At 42.9% G+C, this 19,323-nt stretch overlaps 1 protein-coding gene across 1 annotated transcript in view; it reads right to left on the bottom strand.

The window, feature by feature from the left end:
* AFF2 (ALF transcription elongation factor 2) overlaps window positions 1-16,235 on the bottom strand; it is a 343,526-nt gene extending 327,291 nt beyond the window's left edge. The window contains exon 1 of the mRNA XM_082323594.1: window positions 16,164-16,235. Coding sequence (XP_082179720.1) covers window positions 16,164-16,210 — 47 coding nt within the window. The 5' untranslated portion in view covers window positions 16,211-16,235. The remainder of the gene's footprint in view (window positions 1-16,163) is intronic.
* Window positions 16,236-19,323: the final 3,088 nt, after the last annotated feature.

Raw genomic sequence — 19,323 nt, 5'->3', positions numbered from 1 at the left:
CTACTAAACTATTCTCTGTTTAACCAGAATTTACATTTAGTTCAGTCAATTAATATAAGCCTTATCAGGTTCATGATAATTAGCACACTTATTAACAGCAGTAACAGCAGCAGAAATGGTGTCAAAAGAAGAGCTTTGTTGTAGTTTTGTTGTTACCACCAGAGACTCCTATCTGATCTTACCTGGTGCTCTACTTGCTCTTGTACTGCCAAGGAGACCCACTTGCTTTGCCCTTAAGCCAGACAAATTACTGTGACAAGAAACAGACTTAGGGTAGCTTCCATTCACAGATCACTTTAAGTACTTTACAGGTCATGTGCTGATAAACTACTTGCTTTACCAATTTCTTTTGGCTTATCCAGGGCTAAACTGTTTTAGTTGGAGGGGAAGGTTGTTTTTTCCTTTGTTTTTCTTTTTTTTTTTTTATTCCTCCCTTGCATGTGTTGTAAGATTTGTGCAATTATAGTTAAGGGCTGTTGGACCAAAACAATAATTTTAATGAATAAGGAAAAAAGAAAAAAAATCACTTTTGCTTTCCTTTGCTTCACAGATATTGTTAAAGTGCACATTAACACACGCAAGTATCGCTTGGAGCGATCAGTAAGGCCACTTTTTGGTAATTTTTTTTAAGGTAGCCTTTTAATGGCATTAAATGGCAGGTACAATTTAGACCTTTCACGCAGAAGATGCCCTCTCGCCTGTCAGCCCAGAACTTTAAGTATTTTGACCAGAATTGTCAAATTCCAGATCACTGTTTATATACACACACACTTTTTTGTGACTTTCTCTTGAGCTGCAGGTTCAGAAGGGTATAATTTACAATGCAGAGTAGTGTTTTAAGAAAATCGTAACTCAAAGCATAATTGCTGATTTTTCCCCCAACTTGAACTAAGCATTTTCCTTTTCTCTTAGAGTAAACTCAGAACCATTAAGCCACATCATTAGTCCAAATAATTTTGAGAATAAGGCTAAAAGTTAACATTCTTTGATGAAATTAGCCACTGCTTTAACAATAAAGGGAGTATTGTGCTACCCTTCACTTACCACTGTTCTTAACTACTCAGCATTAGATAAGACCTGGAAAAAAATGAAATCCGTAAATTGTACTGGGTGGCATATTATACCGACAGGCAGGCAACTTTATAAAAGGTGAGACAGTGCTATAAACCAAGAGTCAAATCAGAATTTGAACCTTAACTTTAGATTCCTGGGCTTTTTCATGTTAAGGACAGACTGCTAACATTAGTTTAACATTATCTGTTTTTGTAATAGTAACTACAGAAGCAGGGACAATTTGATACAAACTGAGTTGAACTGTAGTGAAGGGGTTTCCAGGCTACATTTTTAAGAACATACTTGAAAGACTGGCAGAACAATCCAGAGCTCTGATATTTTCACGAATTCAAAACAATGAGATACTTAAGACTCTATTCACAAAAAAAAAAAGGAAAGAAAAAATAGAACAGAGGGAAAATGGAGACTTAAATGTTTCTAAGTGGAAGAAACATATCTTTTCCATTTCAAGTGAGAACTTTAACACTTTACTCCTGACACACAATGAAAAAAAGTGCTTGCATACAACCCAGCCATGCCAGCAGCGAAATGAATCTCCGGGCTGTGCAATGATCTAAGAAAATCTGAATGGGCATATGGGAACAGCTCGTTTTGCAAGACCTCCAAAACCAACCTACTGATAAACACCGGAGGGTGCCTGACTGCCTGCATACTCACATGCCTATTTGTTGTTATTCTTATTCATTACTGAGTCATTATTATTATTTAAGTGCCGACAATGCACTTGTGAACCAGAACAGATGCAAAATATCCTGTGCTAATGAGAAAATCAAAGCCTTTCTTATATTAGCAATTTCATATTATAGGATCTCTTTATTTTTGCCAATAAAGCACAACAGTAATTAATACAGCAATATTTTCTTATTGTTCACAAGGAAAGCAAGTAAAACTGCTCAGATTCTGCTTTGGCTCTCCCCCCTACCAGCACAAAATACAATAAATACTATTGAAGAATTCCTATTAAGACAAACAGCTGCCAAATAAAATACAACAAAAATCTCCCATAAAAGGCTGTTGTCTGTTTATTCAGAGATACAGTCGGTACTCCTCACAGAAAATAAACAATGTGGCACTGCTCTTTCATATTTAAATACTTATGCTGTGTCTTATTGCCATAACTATCTCACAGGATAATTTGTTGGTAACCGACCGCTGGAAGGTTGCGCTAGTCCTCAGTGTATTACGGAACCGTGGGTCCAGCATCAGCTCACGTTCTTGAATACCAACTAGAAGCATGTGTAAGCAGTATGCACTTTCCACCCCTGACATTATGCTACTACATATATGAGAAAGCTGACAAATACTTCCACTTAAATAGTTGTGCATGCAGAAGGTGCCAGGTTTGGACATTCTCCGATAGCAGTGATGGACGCGTGCTCCAGTCAAGTGCAGCTCCAGGATGACCCCTCCAACAGGCCAGGTTTGCTGGGGAGGAGGGTGGCTGGGGAAGGCTTGTTGGCTCCTGAGACACCTGCAATTCCCACCTCCCCCAGTGCCACTGGGGCCACACACCAGCACACACTGGAGCTGTGTCTGCTTCTTATGACTACCCATTTTTAAAGCAAGGTCAGAGATATTAGAGCTGCTTCATGTGCGTCGGTAAACCTGCTGCAGAGGATACTTAAATTTAGCTGAGAAAGAGGGCACTGTTCATTTAGTAATGCCAAATGGAAACTACTTGCCCTCAGCAAACAAACCCGTGCATACCCCCCAGATTTGGCCCCAAAAGCTACAACGTAGGGTCTATCTCCACCTCAGCACACATTACTGCCCTTTTGAGGAACATTCTGCGTCACGGGAATGTACTCACGACCAAAAACACTTTCGTGACAAGTAAAGGGTTTTTTTCCTCAATTTCAGTAACAAACACAATTTAAGCAAAAAATGACTCAGCTCTGACTGTACAGCTCAGTTAGTGAGTGCACCACCGCTGCAAAGAAAATGGCCAGTGCGGAGCAAAGAGCTAGGTCCCATTGTCATTTCTCCTAAAACAAGGTGGGCTGATGAGCGGTATGAGATTCTTAAAGTCTGGTTCAAGAAGCTTGCTGGAGAGAGAGACAGGCCCAGTCCTGCGCTGGGAGTCAAATGGGTATAATCCTGCATTAACACCTTGGCAACCCAAGGCCCTCTGCAAGGGCAGAGCCCAGCACGAGCCTCCCTGCCCACCCAGGCGCTACAGCTGCTCCCACCGCATTTGCAACCAAAGCTTGCAAGTGGCTCCCTGCTCTACAGAAGAGGCTGACTACACATTTCATATCAAAATACTCCTACTGATTCAAAGTATGTGGGAAAAGGAGCCAAGATTGAAATGCCAGAGCCAGTAAAACTGCAACATGTATCAACAAATGAAAATGTGAATGAAGAAGTTTCATCCTCAGTAAGTCCTCAGAATCTGCTTTTCTAACTAAAAAGGCAACTGAAAGAGCTGGATACTACCTCTTCACTCAGCATCCGAAACCAAGAGAACCTCATGTTCAGAAGACCACGTCTGGCCCTAAACACTTAATGGGATTAAACAGAAATGGCAAGAACCTTAAATACAAAGAAGAAAACATCTATGAAAAGATCATCTGCTGCTCTTTAAAGGTCTACATGAAAACAACTGCCAGTTGTAACAACAGCATCCTGTCTATGACACGCATTTAAACAAAAGGAATAAAATACACAAACAATAAGCCAACATTCCAGCAACAATGGATAAAAATACCTGAATTTGTAATTTTGCATTAAATATTTAGTTTAAAACCAACAACCATGCATTTGAATTAGAAGAATATTTTTAAAACCACTGGAACCGTGACAGATGAATGACAGTTGGACAGTTTGATCCCAACTGACAATTCACATTCAAGTTCAGAGGAATGCCCAACCTTTATGTCCTCATAAATCAGCCATAAGTCGACACGCACTTATCGTTAAGCATGCACTGGCGTCCACTGAGGTAGGCATACTCACAGCAAAGTACTGCGGGTACTTCAATACCTTGCTGAATCTGGCAATGCATACACACGTGGCCATGCCACTAAAAGCCATCATTTTCAGATTTTTGACAGTCACCCCTTGCCGCATCCCCATTTGTTCCTGGCTGGGTATTTTCTTTGCGAGAACATTTATAACCCCTTGTATTACCCCCCCCAAAGATGCAACGCAGTCTTAACCACAACTTCGAAAACACACTGACATTATAATATACAAACATGTACAGAAGATATACACACTCAGACACACCAGGGGATAAAACAGACTGGGAGGAAATGAGGAACTTTATGTTACTGTCTTTTCTAATGAGATAGAAAGTGGCAGATGTAAAGATTTCATTCAACCGACAATCTCCTTTATGATATGAATAAACTACTAAAACAGATTTAATCCTTTATAAAAATCAGATTATAAGAAGCAGACAAAATCACAACTTTATTCAATACGCCATTTTATCCAGTGTGACTAATGCATTATTTGTATGAAGTTAACGTGGAGCGTTGGAAAGCTATGAAATAAATCAAATGCTCTACTTTATGTAATCTTAACAGACAGATCCCATTAGGATTCTACTATGCATAGCTGTTGGTTAAAATCATTGACCAGTATCCTTATAAATTAATCAACTGAGGTAATGCTGGCTTGGCTGTCATCATTTACTCCTAATCTACATTTAGAATTCACTTCAACTTTTCAAGCCCTTTGGAATAGGTTTATCAATTCTCTCGCCCTTGCTTCAGACATCCACCTAACCCTTAATTGTTTACAAAAGACCAAGTACAATGGAACTGTATCATTTATGTTCCTTTTCTTTCCACAGATATTAGAGCATATATTGACACTGCATTATAATTAGTTCGAAAGATATTAAATCTTAACCAAACATTCTAGCCTGCTTCAGTTTTTTGATGAGACCTTTTATCACTGAAGTTGAATTTGCAGGCAGATTGTGTGAGTTTACACAAGTGAAAATCATTACAAAATGTAAAATAACCCTGATCTGGTTGAAATGCAGCTAGCAGAATACTCTCGGTTATGGATATACAGCAGAAAAAAAGCCTTCTAGATATCAGGTTATTTGTGGAGCTCTAATGTGTTTTCAAACATATGACTTCTGTGTTATGTCTGTGTATTTTATGCAGTTTCTAGTCATGTTTGTTAGATGTCTGCATGTCATGTACTGCAAGATTCATGAGCAGTCTACAACCAGGCAGAATTCTCACACAACAGCTTGTCTTGGGTAATGGGGAAAGAACCAGGCAGACTGAAGCGACAGTGTATTATTTAAGTGTATTATTTATTATTCCAATGAGGATAACACCTAATAATGGTCTACGATCCAAATGTACTCAATGTCCTGCTGATGGGGCTGTATGATTCTGAACAAGCACACAGGTGTTTTCCTACACAAACATCAAAACCATCCTAAATCATGTTCCCTTACCTATGACCCCTCTATGTGCACGCTAAAGAACAGTCAGTTTGGGCAAGGGCTCTTTAAAGAGGAAAGGAAAGACTGAGCAGTAACAAAAATATTGCAATAGATTGCATAATGTTTCTGGAGCTCTACCACAGAGTAGGTAAAGGTCATCTCCAGAAATGGAGTGAGAAAGCAAAGGAAGCTCTGGCTAAGTATGTTTTAGAGCTTACTAAATCAATGGAAAACTTCAACTGGCTGCAGTGGCCTCCGGCTCAAGCCCTCTAGGGCAACTTTCCTGGCCCACAGATAATTATCAAAGCCACGAAGACAACACTTCTAAGTATGTACGCTACTAATAATCTCCCTAATTGCCTTAAAATGATACACAGGATTTCATCAAAATTCATTCCCTTCTTCTAAAGCCCATTGTTCATTTCAGAACCAAATTCCACCACCATAATCTATTAAAACCCATATGTGCAAAGACCTCCCGCTTTTCTGGGACATAAAAATAAAGACCATCAATTGGTTTTGCTGCCTGTGTTCCCTTGAACCTTGAAAGAAAGGACTTCCAAATAAAATTTTGCCTCTGTATTTTTTTTTTTTTCACATCACAAAGATGTACTCTTCCTAGTGCTTGCTAAACACAACGCAGTAATTTGTATCCCCAAGTGGTATAAATAGAAAATATGTTCAGTCTAATAACATATGTGAAGAAAACTCATGCCCAGGGTTAACCAACAAAGCAGCGGTCTGCTAGAAACAAAGGCAGCTGGCTCAAAGAGCAACAACGCTTCTGAAAAAGTGTGGATGTACTATTCAGTGAAGCATCCAAGACATGATGTTTAGTTAAGCTACAGCTGCATATACAAAGCTTTTCTATAAGACCCAGGAAGTGACAAGTCTTCTGGAGTAACAAGACAGTTCTGTCTCCGAAAGGTCCATGGCCTTCACTGTCCAGCTGAGAGCAGGATAAATTATATCAAATATGCACACTGTAAATAAATTCTGCCCTTCAGAAGAGTTTCTCTGCTTTGATTACCTTTTCTTGCAGATACGCTCTGCCCAAATCCTACCATTTCTCTTTACAGGCTTGCCTTTCCCCTACTAATATATCTGCCTAGGTTCCTGTCTTGCTCTATCACCATAAACATTCATAAACATTAAGGGACTTAACCTCATCACACCCCTGCAGAATAGGAAAATATACCCATCCGAGTGGGCAAGCAGTGAACTGGAACTCAGCTGACAGCAGTCCTGACCAACACCGAGTCCTTCTGCAAGTCACTTCGCTCCTCTCTTTCCATTCCCCTGCGTATACGAAGGGGCAATGACAGCGACTTCTCTGCAAAATGCCTCAGTCTACCAGTAAAATTCTGAGATGTTATTCTTCTCACTTTACAAAAGGAGGTAAAGCAGAGATATGTAAATCAACATTGCTTGAAAGGTCTGTGGCCAGAAATATCACCCCATTTTTCTAAACATGTGTCTGATATCATCAGCACAAAAGTTGCATGCGACACAGGATCGCAATGCATAAGCTATGCCATACACAATCTGTGTCAACACTGGTTGCTCTTCTTGTAGGTAATGCAGTACAAGCAAGCTAGTTAAGGACTATATAGCTAACGTGAAGTTCAGAGTAGAGAAAAATGTCAAAAATAGGTCCCAACTGACCCCCAGGAAGATGAAAAAGTGAACAGAAACACCACATAAAGGTAACTACACAGCTGGCCCTTCTCTCTCATGCTTTCCACCTGAACAAAAAAAAAAAAAGGCAAATTACCAAAGATATAAATATCGTTACCCCACTTTGACAGACACAAAGTGACTTTCCAAAGGCAGTAAAGCAGCTAGTGGCAGAGCCACTAACAGAATCCATGTTCTATTCCTAAGTATATATTCACCTTGGTTTAGCAAACTTAAAAAGGACGACAGCAACTCTGCCAAGTATTACCAAAAAAACAAGGCAACTTAGCTCCTTCTCCAAGCAACCGCTAGCCTCAGCCATTGGCCTATGCCTCAATCCCTTCACCTATCCCTCTTCAAAGGCTTGGTGAAGACAAATGGGCCTTCCAATGTGCAATGAAGCATAAAGCCATGAAAATCAAAGGGCTGCTTTTTGAGTAAATATGAGCTCCAAAGCCATTGTGCTCTCCCACAGAGAAGATCTATGAAAATGCTTACTATAGCATATGCACAGTATTCTTTACAGCTCTGCCTCCCTGCTGACCACCAGCCCCAGGGCCCAGTCCGCTTCCCATTACAATCAGCTTCACCACACCCACTGACTTGTATTGGAATTCTTTCAGGGACCCTAACTAATGAGTTTTTAAACACTTGTAGACAGAGAAGATAATTCCTCATCATTATTCTTCATAGGAAACACCAGGAAGAATGTCATTCCATTGTTCTACAGGAAAGAAACTGGAAGAAAAATCACCCCCACATTCAAAAGAGCAGCCCAAACTTTTTATACATGAATTGGCTACCCCAAGCTATGGGTGTCTCACCTGAGAGTTCAGGACAGGGACCTAAAAAGCATGCAACCTTCTGAAATTAAGCCCCCCAAAATCATCTCTCACATGGTCTCTGTGCAGACAAAGAGGTCCGTAATCAACAAGCATATATTTGTCCAAGCCTTGAATACTACATTCTCAAATAGAAGCATGGCTAGTGACAGCAGCATAGAAACAGACTCACCTAAACACTGTACTACTGCAGGATCTTAGTTTCCCTCATGACATGAGACTAAAATAAATGGGAACTGGCAACCTTAATGACAATTTATATTTCCTGATTTTATATTTAAAGCTTTGCATTTGCTTTCCCTACTGACAGCTGTTTGCTTTTTTCCTCACAAGTGAAATCTTGACCTAAACCAGTGATACAGTAAAGGATGAAAGAAGAATAAATAGACATACATAATGGATTGTTACCCTCAGACCCAAAAATATTTTAAATGAAAAACCTTCCATTGTGAAGCCACCTTCTCAGCACAGATCACAAGCCACCAACTACTGCTCTGTTTTCACCCAGTCTTACTTTTAGGTGTCTACCACTTTGTAGGACGCAGATATCATCACCTATCATAAGGGCCTACACTTGAATGACCAAGAAGAAAACTTTTAAACTACAGTCAGATCCTGACAACAATCCATGCAAAGTGCCATGAGGAAAAAGCACTAATCTCAGTAGTAAGACATCTGCAGATTTGAGCCCCAGGCACTGAAAGCAATGTAGAGCTACAGAATTTACTTGTTCCACAACACCATGTACGCCCACAGCGATAAAAATAGCTATTGTAATACTTGTCAAAGGAACAACTGAGTGATTTTTAACTTGGTGCTCTATCTCGTTTTCTTCTTTGCTGGTTGTTAATACCCCACCCCTATAAAAACATATAATTATGAGTGGGCTATTCATGTCTTACTATAACTGGTAGCACCATGCGGCATCTGAGTCAGGAATCTGAATTGCTGACTACAGCTCCTCACTGAACAAGACCTACACATTGTACATAATAAATGGCATTCCCCCATTCTCTGCGTCACCTACAATGAAAATCAGCTTCCAGTTGTGGTATCATCTCCAACTCTCCTTAAAACTCACCATCTCAAATCACCTGGAATAAGGACTCATCGATATTCTCCAGTAAAAAGACATAGATTAACTGCTGAGGTCACACAAAGAAAAGAAATTCCACAACTAAGAGTTTTCTTCTCTCAGTGGCTTGATTTGAACACATTCATAAAATGTCATTAAAATGTGATATAAAGTTTTACAGAAGAAGAGACTACTGACTAGACCTTTGTTTAACAGTCATAATAATTTATGGTGTGGATCTGCTATGTACGAGTTGAAAAACAGCCTCTTCATGATAAAACAGTTTGTAACAGCTGGGAAGTTAACTGCAGGAAGTTTTGGGTTATTCCCTTACCTCAGCTCTCCAGTTCCATATTATTTTTTCAGCACTACAAGCCCAACCTTGTAAACCTATAGTACTGGCTGAACTCAACAGCAGTCTTGTTGAAATTAAGGAGCAACCTGCAATTCTTTTCAAGTTTCTGGGAGACCAGGCTCCAGTACAGAGTTTTTGAAAACAAACCCCCCAGCTCATTCCCCAAAATGAAGACTCACAAATGCAGACTGAATATCACATGCCCTTTGTGAGAATCTTTGGTCAAACAACTGTATCATTAGAAGTTATTCAAAATGGAGCTTAAAAGCTATTGACATGCACGTTGCCATCCTTCCTCTCATTTTTTATCTCTACAGTTGTCCATTAGTCGGGACTAACATACCTCCTGACCTCTGACCAAAGCTATTAGAACAATTTAAACAAATATTTTTATTACAAAGCATCAATATAGAACATTCAGTAACAATAAAAGGATGAAAGAACTGTCTTTTTGAGTCACTGTTGTGACTTCCTGACTACATTATATTATGAGTGGTCTGGAAGGTTACACTAACTTGACATATTACTGGATTTACTATCTTCTTTTTCAATGCTTAAGAAAGAATTCGTAACATTGAAAAACCCAGAGTTGTGGCACAGTTTCAGTTTTCAGTGTTAATAGATGTTTGATGGCTTTATAAAATCTATTCTGTTAACTGCAACCAAGAGAAAAGATTCAAGCTTTCCTCTCCATTTTTCTTTTCTTTCTTCTCAAAAGAAAGGCAGTAAATTTGAATTAGACAGGTTCAGAATTGGGCTCCGTGGAGTTTCTCCACATGCACAGTATTAGGTGTGCGCAAAGTGCCTCGCTGATCCTGGTCATTGGAGAGTTGCTCCACATTTCCTGAAGTCTGCCTTTTGGCCAAAACAGGGTCAAATCCAGTACTCTCTGAAGTCAACTGGGAGCATCTCCATTGACGTCACTGGCTACAGGCTCAGGCCCAACCTGGAGAAGGACACGGGTACTTTATGGTATTTATTGATTATATACGTTTAACAAGCATCCAGGAGCCCAATCCTTCAAGTCCTCTACACAAAGAAATTCCATTACCTCAAACTAAAGGCACCAGGGAAATACAGGATGGGGTCTATCTGTTTAGATGCTTATTCCACATACTTCATGGGTTCAGCGTATAAACGTTTCCTATAATTCTTCTAGATTTTTTTTTTTAAATGAGATTTAATAATTGCATTCTTCCTGGCTGCCCAGTTATTTGTACAATCACGTAAAACTGCTGATAGATTTCAGGCAAAGGGATGTGTACAGTCAAAAATAACATCAGTTTCCATTACCAAATACATGGAGGACTGGGGTTTAGTCATTAGTAAAACAGGTTGCGCATTTTGGGAGTGATCAAGAACCCAGTTCAGTAAAACTGAACTTGAAATCAGAGTTGTTTCAACAGGACTGCTTGTGTACCTAAAACTACATCATACCCTCCTATCAACCCTGCTATATTGAGGCCCACGTGCTTTTTCTAAGTCTTAGAGTCAATTTTGTCCCATCTCGCATGATGGGAATTTTGCTTGTCTCAGATAAAAACAGAATTTGGGCCTCATAACACAAAAAGCATCACAACACTCCTTCCACAACGCTGGAGCATACTGTTTCAGTCCTAAGAAGCTCAAAAAGACCAATGGTGTCCACCCATTTTTTCAGAGACCATTTAGTATATTTAATTAACTTAATACTTTACAGAATGTCACATTTTCTCCTTAAATTATTTAGTTAAATTCCAGGTTGCGGTGACAGTCTTGTCAGACAGACAAAAGGAATAATTTTGCTTGACTGAAGGACCTGCATCATAACCTCATCTTTTACTCAAGAAGAAAATCCCAAACAATATAATTGGCATTCACGTACAAAGTGCTTGAATGCTCTGAAGTTCTGCCTGGCATCAGAATAGCTGAACAGTATCTGAAGTATCTACTCTCCATCCCAATTTGTATATTTTAAAAGTCATTAAATTCTTGAATGAATCATTAGGAAAACAATTCAAATGCTGTTAAACTGATTGTAATTTTGCCTCATAGGATAGATGTGAACTTAATGTTTGCAAACGGCTATATTCTTTTAAGATTTACACTCCATGGAGTTCAATATCAACCAGGGAAGAATTACTAAATCAGGATGTACTTCAAATACAGGTTTTGGCCCAAGACTATTTTTGGTCTTTCTCAGCTGCTTGTTTTGACAGCATCTAATCCCCCTCACCCACCCACCAGCAGCCACACAATCTATCCATTTACACTTCCAAGGCAAATCGAAAATGAAACGTTTTCAAATAATTACTCGGGGATGTCTGTAATACAAATGCAAAAAGTAACTGCAATTCAACTGTAATATTTCTTAAGGAGAACAAAGGGAGGGGGAGAAAAACCTTATAGAAATCCATTCAGATGTGACTTTCTCCTATACTAATACTCTCACCTTCACCCCCCCAAAAAATTAAAAAAAAAAAAAAAAAAAAAAAATCAATCTGCTTCCCAAAGAGCCTATTTACTCTATTTCACACATTCCCATCAAAAACACAACACTGGTTCCACTTTCAGAAGACTTTTCATTTAGTGAGCTATTCCAGACCCTGGTGAAAGAACAGTAACTGAGGAGGTCTTCTGCAGAGGCACAGGGCAAGGAGGGAAGGGGGAAGGTGGGGGAAGGAGGGGAAATACCCAAGGCTGGCACTGAAACAGTTCACCTTTGTCTGGAGAGCAGGATCACCCCCTCCAGGTTGAGGACTATGCTGAAAGTACGCACTGCTGTGGCGTGCAGTATGTTTTTGCATTCACACAGGAGAGGAACCTGGCCCACAGATGGCCTGTTCTCAGCTTTGTCAGCCACAAACAGACCTTTGAACTTTCTATTTATATAACAGTTTAGTGAGTTTAAGCCTCTTCCTGTATAACTGGCAGTTTGCTGGTTTTGCTGTAATTAGGCTACTTGTGGTACATAATATAAAAAAGAAAAAAAACCAGGAGGTTTGTTTCTCTGCAGTGAGAAGTCTTCCCTATCACAACCACACAACTACAACGATACTCCTACCTGCTGATCTTATTTCCCTTTGCCAGGCTTTATTTTATATACCTCAACATGCATTTTCCCGCTAACTATTTTTTCCACTTCCACTTTTTTTACCGATTGGAGGACTTAAAAAATATTAATACCAACGACAATAAATATAACATAAACCATGAATCTCTCTGCCTTTTTTGTGTTAGTGAGGAGCTATATATTCTGCGTGGTTGGGTTTTTGTTGGGTTTTGTTGTTTCCCAGCTGCTGATTAATGGCACCACCTTACTCCGTACGCAGGTTCAAATCTAGCCACATGGTCCCAGGACACTTCAAGATTTCATTTACTTGGTTACCACAGACAAGCGTGGAAAGTGATTTAAAAGATGAAATTTGATTTTTAACAGCAAGTGGTCCCCTTGGTGCACACAGCCATTCAAGCTTTTCATTATATCCATCTCCCTTCCTTTCTCCCTCATAGAACGGTTCATATTAAATGCAAGCCCAGGTGAACGTGTCTTATTTGTCCAGGAATCGCAGCAGACTTCAGCTTTGGCCCTTTCACCCCAGCCAGAGTTTAGATTCATTTAAATTGTTTTGGGTTTTTTTTCAGCTTTTCAAGTCTGGCAAAACATCCACTGGGATATTTGTGGCCTTATTTTACACATTTTACCCAAGCATTAACAAAAAAACCCACAGCAACCCTCAGCTACCCTCCCAACCACATTCTTGATGAAGGTTCAATGAAACACCTCATTCTTATACCACTGTGATCTCTCCTAATATGGGAAACTAAAGGGCTGATTCTGCAGTTTGTATCAAGACAAAGCTCCCACTAATCATCCGGAATGCCAGGCGAGAATTTAAGAACACATGTAGTGGCAGCGCGTGCTGTAACTTTGACAGTTCTTGACAAAATACATTTCAAGAAGTGACACAAAGACACACCTCCATTGGAGGGGGGAAAGATTAACTGTATTTCTCCCATCAGCCCAAAACTTTTGGGGAATCATTTCCTGATATAACAGCAATGCATAGAAAGTGTTACCTTTATACCTTTTCATCAGATAAAAATCTCTGCTCAAGCGATAAATATTTTTTAATATATTTCTCAGGCTAACTATGTTTCTGTTGTACTTTGCATACAGCTAATACATACAAACACCCACACACACGCTGTAGGCCTGAGCTTGCCTTCTTGCCGATTGCAGCACAGATTAGCAGAAGTTTTGGGTTTGCAAGGAATGCAGAAGAGGGTCTCTAATTGCCTTATAAATGCTTGTGAAACACGTTTTACAAAGGCCAGCTTACAGACAGAAGGAAGGAGGACAGTTTCAAAATAAGAAGCAGCACTTCACACATCATGTTATATATACTTATGTGTAAATATTATGAAGTAACCGTACCATATTGGATACGCAGACAAAAATTAATACATCTTGATGGGTGAGCATGCATATTTCTGGGTGTGTAGAGATGATGCATGTATAACATATATTACATATATACACATGCGCATATTTATGGATAGATGAGCTAAATTCGTATCTCCTTAAGCAAGCAACTACTTGTCAGCGACAGAAATCTTTACATGTACAATAAAATACAGGTCATGTTTGTGTGTACATGTAGATTACATACCTACACATTACATACATGTGCCCATGGATATATTAATTGGATTATTAAAAGCTAAATCCAACTTGACATCTGCAATAAGTAATTGTGTGTGAATGCCTGTGCCATATAGAGAGTTTGTATAGATATCAAACACTTTGAAACAGTCAAAGTAAATATGTTCTTTCCTCATGGACTCTAAAAACACTAAAACCAATAAATTTCACTGTATGAAAGCAAGCAAATGGAATTTCTAGAACGAGTGGCAATATGTTAATATTTTATGGAAAAACAGAGGCACAAGAGTTCCCCTCTTTCTGATGCACATCTCTAAATCCACATAAAACCATAGTCAAATGAAAGTAAGTTATTAAGCAAACATTAAAACTCAATACCTATAATGTGCTTAGTATTTGAACTACACCCACATATTGGGTTGTAACAGCTTCTATTAAATTAACGATGTTACCCACACCATAAATTAGGCAAATTGTATGCAAATATTATTTGAGTAGTAATACGGTGGTTATCAGTTGTCTGCAAAATAAATTAGTTAGCAGAGCAAAGATAGTGTGGTAGAAGCATAATATTTAATTGAGCACTAATTTTATTGTGATTATTACTTTTAAATAACAACAGCATGGTTATTAAAAGATGCAATATGATGGTTTATGCAGAGCTGATAAAACACGCACATGATCCAAAACGCCTGCTTACAGATTAATATTGATATAGGGTAATTTACGGTTCCAAGGATTTACTGCAAATTGCTGTAAAATAGAACGTGACAGGTATTTGGTTCTGATTATCTTGGATTTGCAACCATAGCTGTTAGACTGTGTTTGGCAAAATGATAGTTATTAACTAAATATATGATCTTTTTCCTAGACATACCTTTATATTACCAACAAAGTAAAGTAAACCCTCTGCAAAACATGAGGTCCAAATGCACATGCACACATACATATAATCTGTGTGACATTCAGAGATTAGGATAACAAAATACAGTATTTTAGTCTCTCTCTTTCTTGGCAAACCGCATTCCAGCCTAAAAGCATTTAACAAAGCAGTAACCAACCACTGAATTTCACCGTGCACAGTTAAAGAATTACATTTGCTAAATTGAAAAGTAAAGAACCAATAAAAACAGTCAAAAGAATAAGCATAATCTCATTAACCAGCCGGGGAAGTGACTAAATACCTACCCAAATTCTAACTTTCCCAGCTACTTGTCACCCATCGAAAATTCCTTAACATTGACTTTGGTAACAAGTTTACAATACGCTTAAACAAACGCACCGACCTTTTCAAGGTGTGCACCTAATTGCAGAGCAATATAAGCCTAAAATTCCACTCTAAAAAAAAAAAAAAAAAAAAAAAAAAGAAAGAAAGAAAGAAAAAAGAAAGAGGCAGAGAGGAAACAAAAAAGACCTGTTATTATATCACGGGGACTGATCTTCCCACTTCCAAAACTAACTTCAATAACGCTTCATCCAGAATAGGAAACCAGCAAAAACAGCAACAGAAACCCCCACACTGGACAGGGCTACAGTTGAACTGTGCCACACAGCAAAACTACAGTTGCGTTTCTCCCCGTGAAAGGAATATTGTCACTGACAGCAGTAAACACAACATTAGCAAAGCCGCGATCCCGGGGAAAACATCGCCTCTCCACACCGCTTCCCTGCCCGGGGAGGGGGTTTGCTGTGGCTGTCGGTATTCCGCCCGGCACCCCGGCACGTTTCAGCTCTTCCCCTGCCTCTTCTCCCCCTCCGGCCAACTTCGCCCCCCGCAGCCGGCGAGGTGCTCCCCACCAGCCGCAGCCGGAGCCGGAGCCGGCGGCGGGGCTGCGGATGGCGGCGCGGCCGCGGAGCGTGGCCGGAGCCGGCCGGCCCCGGCTGCCCTCCCCGCGGGCGCAGCGCCGACCCGCTCCCCGGCGGGCACCGGGCGCTTCGCCCCTCAACAAAGGCGAAGGCACCGGGGGAGCGAGCAGGGAGGAGAGGAAGGAGGCAGCTGCTAGAAGGAGAGGGGTGGAGAGGCAGGGGGGAAAAAACAAAACAAAAAAAAAACCCAAAACAAAAAAACACCCAAAAAAACCTACCACTGCTGCTCTAAGTCCCAGTCCCTGAAAAAGTCGAATAGGTCCATAACGATCTGGTGGGGAGACTCAGAGAAGTGGTGCCCCCTCCCCGCCCCGCGCCGAGCCGAGGAGAGCCGAGCCGAGCCGAGCCGGCGCGGCTAGGGCTGCCCGGCCGGCATGGGCAGCGGCGCCGCGGGGAGCGGCGGCCGCCGCGGGGCCGCGCGGAGCCGCCCGGGGCTCGCCGAGCGCCGCCGCCGCCGCCCGCTCCGGCCGCCGCCAGCAGCGCGGCGCGGCGCGGCTGGCTGCCTGGCTGGGAGAGGCAGGCACGGCGGCGGCGGCGGCCCTGGCGCACGCACACACACTCGCACACACACACACAGGCACACACGCTCGCACACCGCGAGGGGAGGAGCCGGGGCGGCCCGAAGCCGCGGCATGGAGCCGCCGCGGCAGCACCGGCGGGATCTGGCGGGGCCTCCCTCGCAGCCCCCCGCCCCGGGTGCGCGGGGAAGTTTTGCAGCAAAGGAGAAGGAGCGGGGATGGCGCGGAGCGGCGCGGCTGGGCGCCTCGGGGTAATCCGAGAGCGTCCGGGCTGGGCTCGAGGAGGGGGAGAAAGAACTGGGGGCAGGGGAGAGGGGAAAAAAAAAAATAGGCACCTATAATTTAACTGCCGAAGCCAACTCCTGCGAGTGAACAAAGCTGACTCCCGCTGACAGGAGAGGTGGCACGGACGACGCTCTGGGTCAGCCTTACCGGGAGATGCACGATGGCAGGGGAAGGGGGCAGAGGACAGCACAGGCCCGGGCAGCCCTGGGGGGGCTGAAGAAGAGGGGTCCTCCCGAGCGCTCCTGGGGTTTGCCCCCCCCCCCCCCCCCCCCCCCCCGGGCAGCATCTGCTCACCGCTGGGGTGGCCGCCCTTCCCCCGCCGGCGTGCCTCAGTAGCCACGGCGAGCGGCACGGCTCCGCTGCGGGCATCGGGCAGGACAGGGGCCTCCCGAAGCGCTCCTGCAGAGACCATCCCGCTCCCCGCCGACCCCGGGGAGAGGCCAGTCCCAGGCTGCCCCACACACGACCGAAGGGGAAAGGGGCCCGCTGCACCCTCCGTCCCCTAAATCAAATTATTTTCTACCCAGGTGCACACACCCTGCCCGCATGCTTGTGTTTCTAACTGCCTTCTAAACAGTAACTAATATCTTATGATTTTCCACATCCATTTGCTAAATATAAAATTCCAAATACATATATCCACTGAGCAAACAAGTATGTACACGGGTATTGCAAAGACAAGACCAAAGCGGTGTTCGTTTGTACTCCGGTTTTCCACAGGACCCATTGCACCCTGAACTTCCCTGCGTGCTGCGAGTCTTGGGGCCTTGGTGTTGGCGAAGTTTGAAACGACCCTTGCTTTGGTGGGGTCCCATCTCTACAGCTGCGCCCCAGCCCCGGGAGGCTCACGCAGCGGGTCACAGCGGCCAGCTCTGCCGCCACAGAGACCAGGCTCCAGTGAACCCTCTAACAGAAGCATCTTTATGGGCTTCCTAAGAATTGAGACAAACCCAAGCTTATAAAGTAGATCAGCGGCAGAGCAGCTAATGTAATCCACAGTTTTTGTCTTCCTAAGGAGTACACAATTGTTTTATAAGTGCTATTGGGTTAAAAATATTGCTGAGGAAAAGTTGTGGGACTGTTATCAGTGGAAGTCAAACGTGACAGACTTCATCATCTTAGCTTGGGCTTCGCTGCAAGATTTGCATTTGCATCACATGGCCTGTGGCCCCCAAAAGGGAGGGAGCTCAGGCAAGGCTGCACCGCTGACAGTCTGCGCTCGCACTCAGCGAAACCCAAAGCCCTGCTCCTCTACCCGCTGCGGGCAGGCAGGTGCACGCAGCATTTCCTTTCTAGCATCTGTTTTCTCCACAAACAGACTCAAACACACAGCTCTGGGCCTCGAGCTTTAAAATATCATGAGTCAGGCCCCCCTCTCTTCTCTTTCTTATTTTAGCGTCATCACTGGTTTTTAAAGCACTGTTCAAAATCAGAATTTGTGGCCAAGACTTTGAACCAACATGAGAGGTGGGGTCACATTTTCAGAACTTCTCTCTACAAACAGGTACAGAGGTTTGTTTTTTTTTTTTTAAAAAATTACTATTAATAAAAGTAAAAGCCTAGTCACCTAATCCCTTACATTCAATAACTCACCTATTTTCAGTATCTTGAGCTTGAACCATCAAACTCACCTGAACAACCGACTGAAAGCATTCCGCACTGGGACTGCAGGAGTTGGCCTGCTCCCCCTGTTTTCGGAGGGGGGTCTGGTGGCTGCCAGCCAGCCGCTCCTGCACCGAAAGGATCCGCAACAGCAGTTGCTCTTACCCAGCAGAAAGAAAAACCCCTTCTCAGGTATTAGTGCATGCACTTTCTTAAAGTAAACCCTTTTTAATTCTTCAGAAACTAGCAAAAGCTGCACAAAATAGTTCCTGAAAAGGCTTTCAGAGCTCATAGCAAAGATAAGGGTGGGAGATCCTGCATGAGCAAGGAAACCTCCTGTTCCCATGAGGGGCAGTAGTAGAGGTAATCCCTCTCCTTAGAAGTTACACGTTTGGCACCTGGAGCTCTCCAAGCACCCCGCGCCCTCAGCTGCATGAGAAAGTTTGTGCATGAACCAGCTTTTGGCAGTCAGGTTTCAAACTGCCCAAGGACGCACTTGAGCATCACCGTTGTAGGCACCCAGCCAAGGCTTCACCGAGGCCCAGCGCCAGACACGCTGTCTGCTGCCACAGGGGCTGGTGGGAGGGTGCCTTCACCACCCCTCTCCCCCGGGACACAGCACGCTCCGCTGCCAGCGGCCGCACTTGGCCCCACACGACCTCAGTGCCCACCAGCCGGAGCAAGAGCTGGCCAAGCTCGCTGCCTGCTCACTGCGGCCGTGGACCACAGGAGCAAAGGGCTGCGGGGAGCGTGTCAGGGCTGTACGTGCTCCCGTAGTGCGTGGCTGCCAGCAGCAGGGAGCAAGCAGCCTCTGCAAACTGTCAGCTATGGGGCAAGCGCAAGCATGAGGCTGTCCCGGCTCCAGCTTCAAAGAGCGAAGGGTTCATTTACCCGAACTGCCAGGAATAGAAAGTTCAACTGCCCTCAGCGTGACCTCTTTTACAGTTACAGTGGAAAATACAACTGTGGTTCC

This window comes from Platalea leucorodia (genome assembly GCF_965183815.1).
Source record: "Platalea leucorodia genome assembly, chromosome: 10".
NCBI classification, from domain to species: Eukaryota; Metazoa; Chordata; class Aves; order Pelecaniformes; family Threskiornithidae; genus Platalea; species Platalea leucorodia.
Note: the sequence above shows the minus strand (reverse complement) of the source record. Positions and strands in the feature narration are given on the sequence as shown.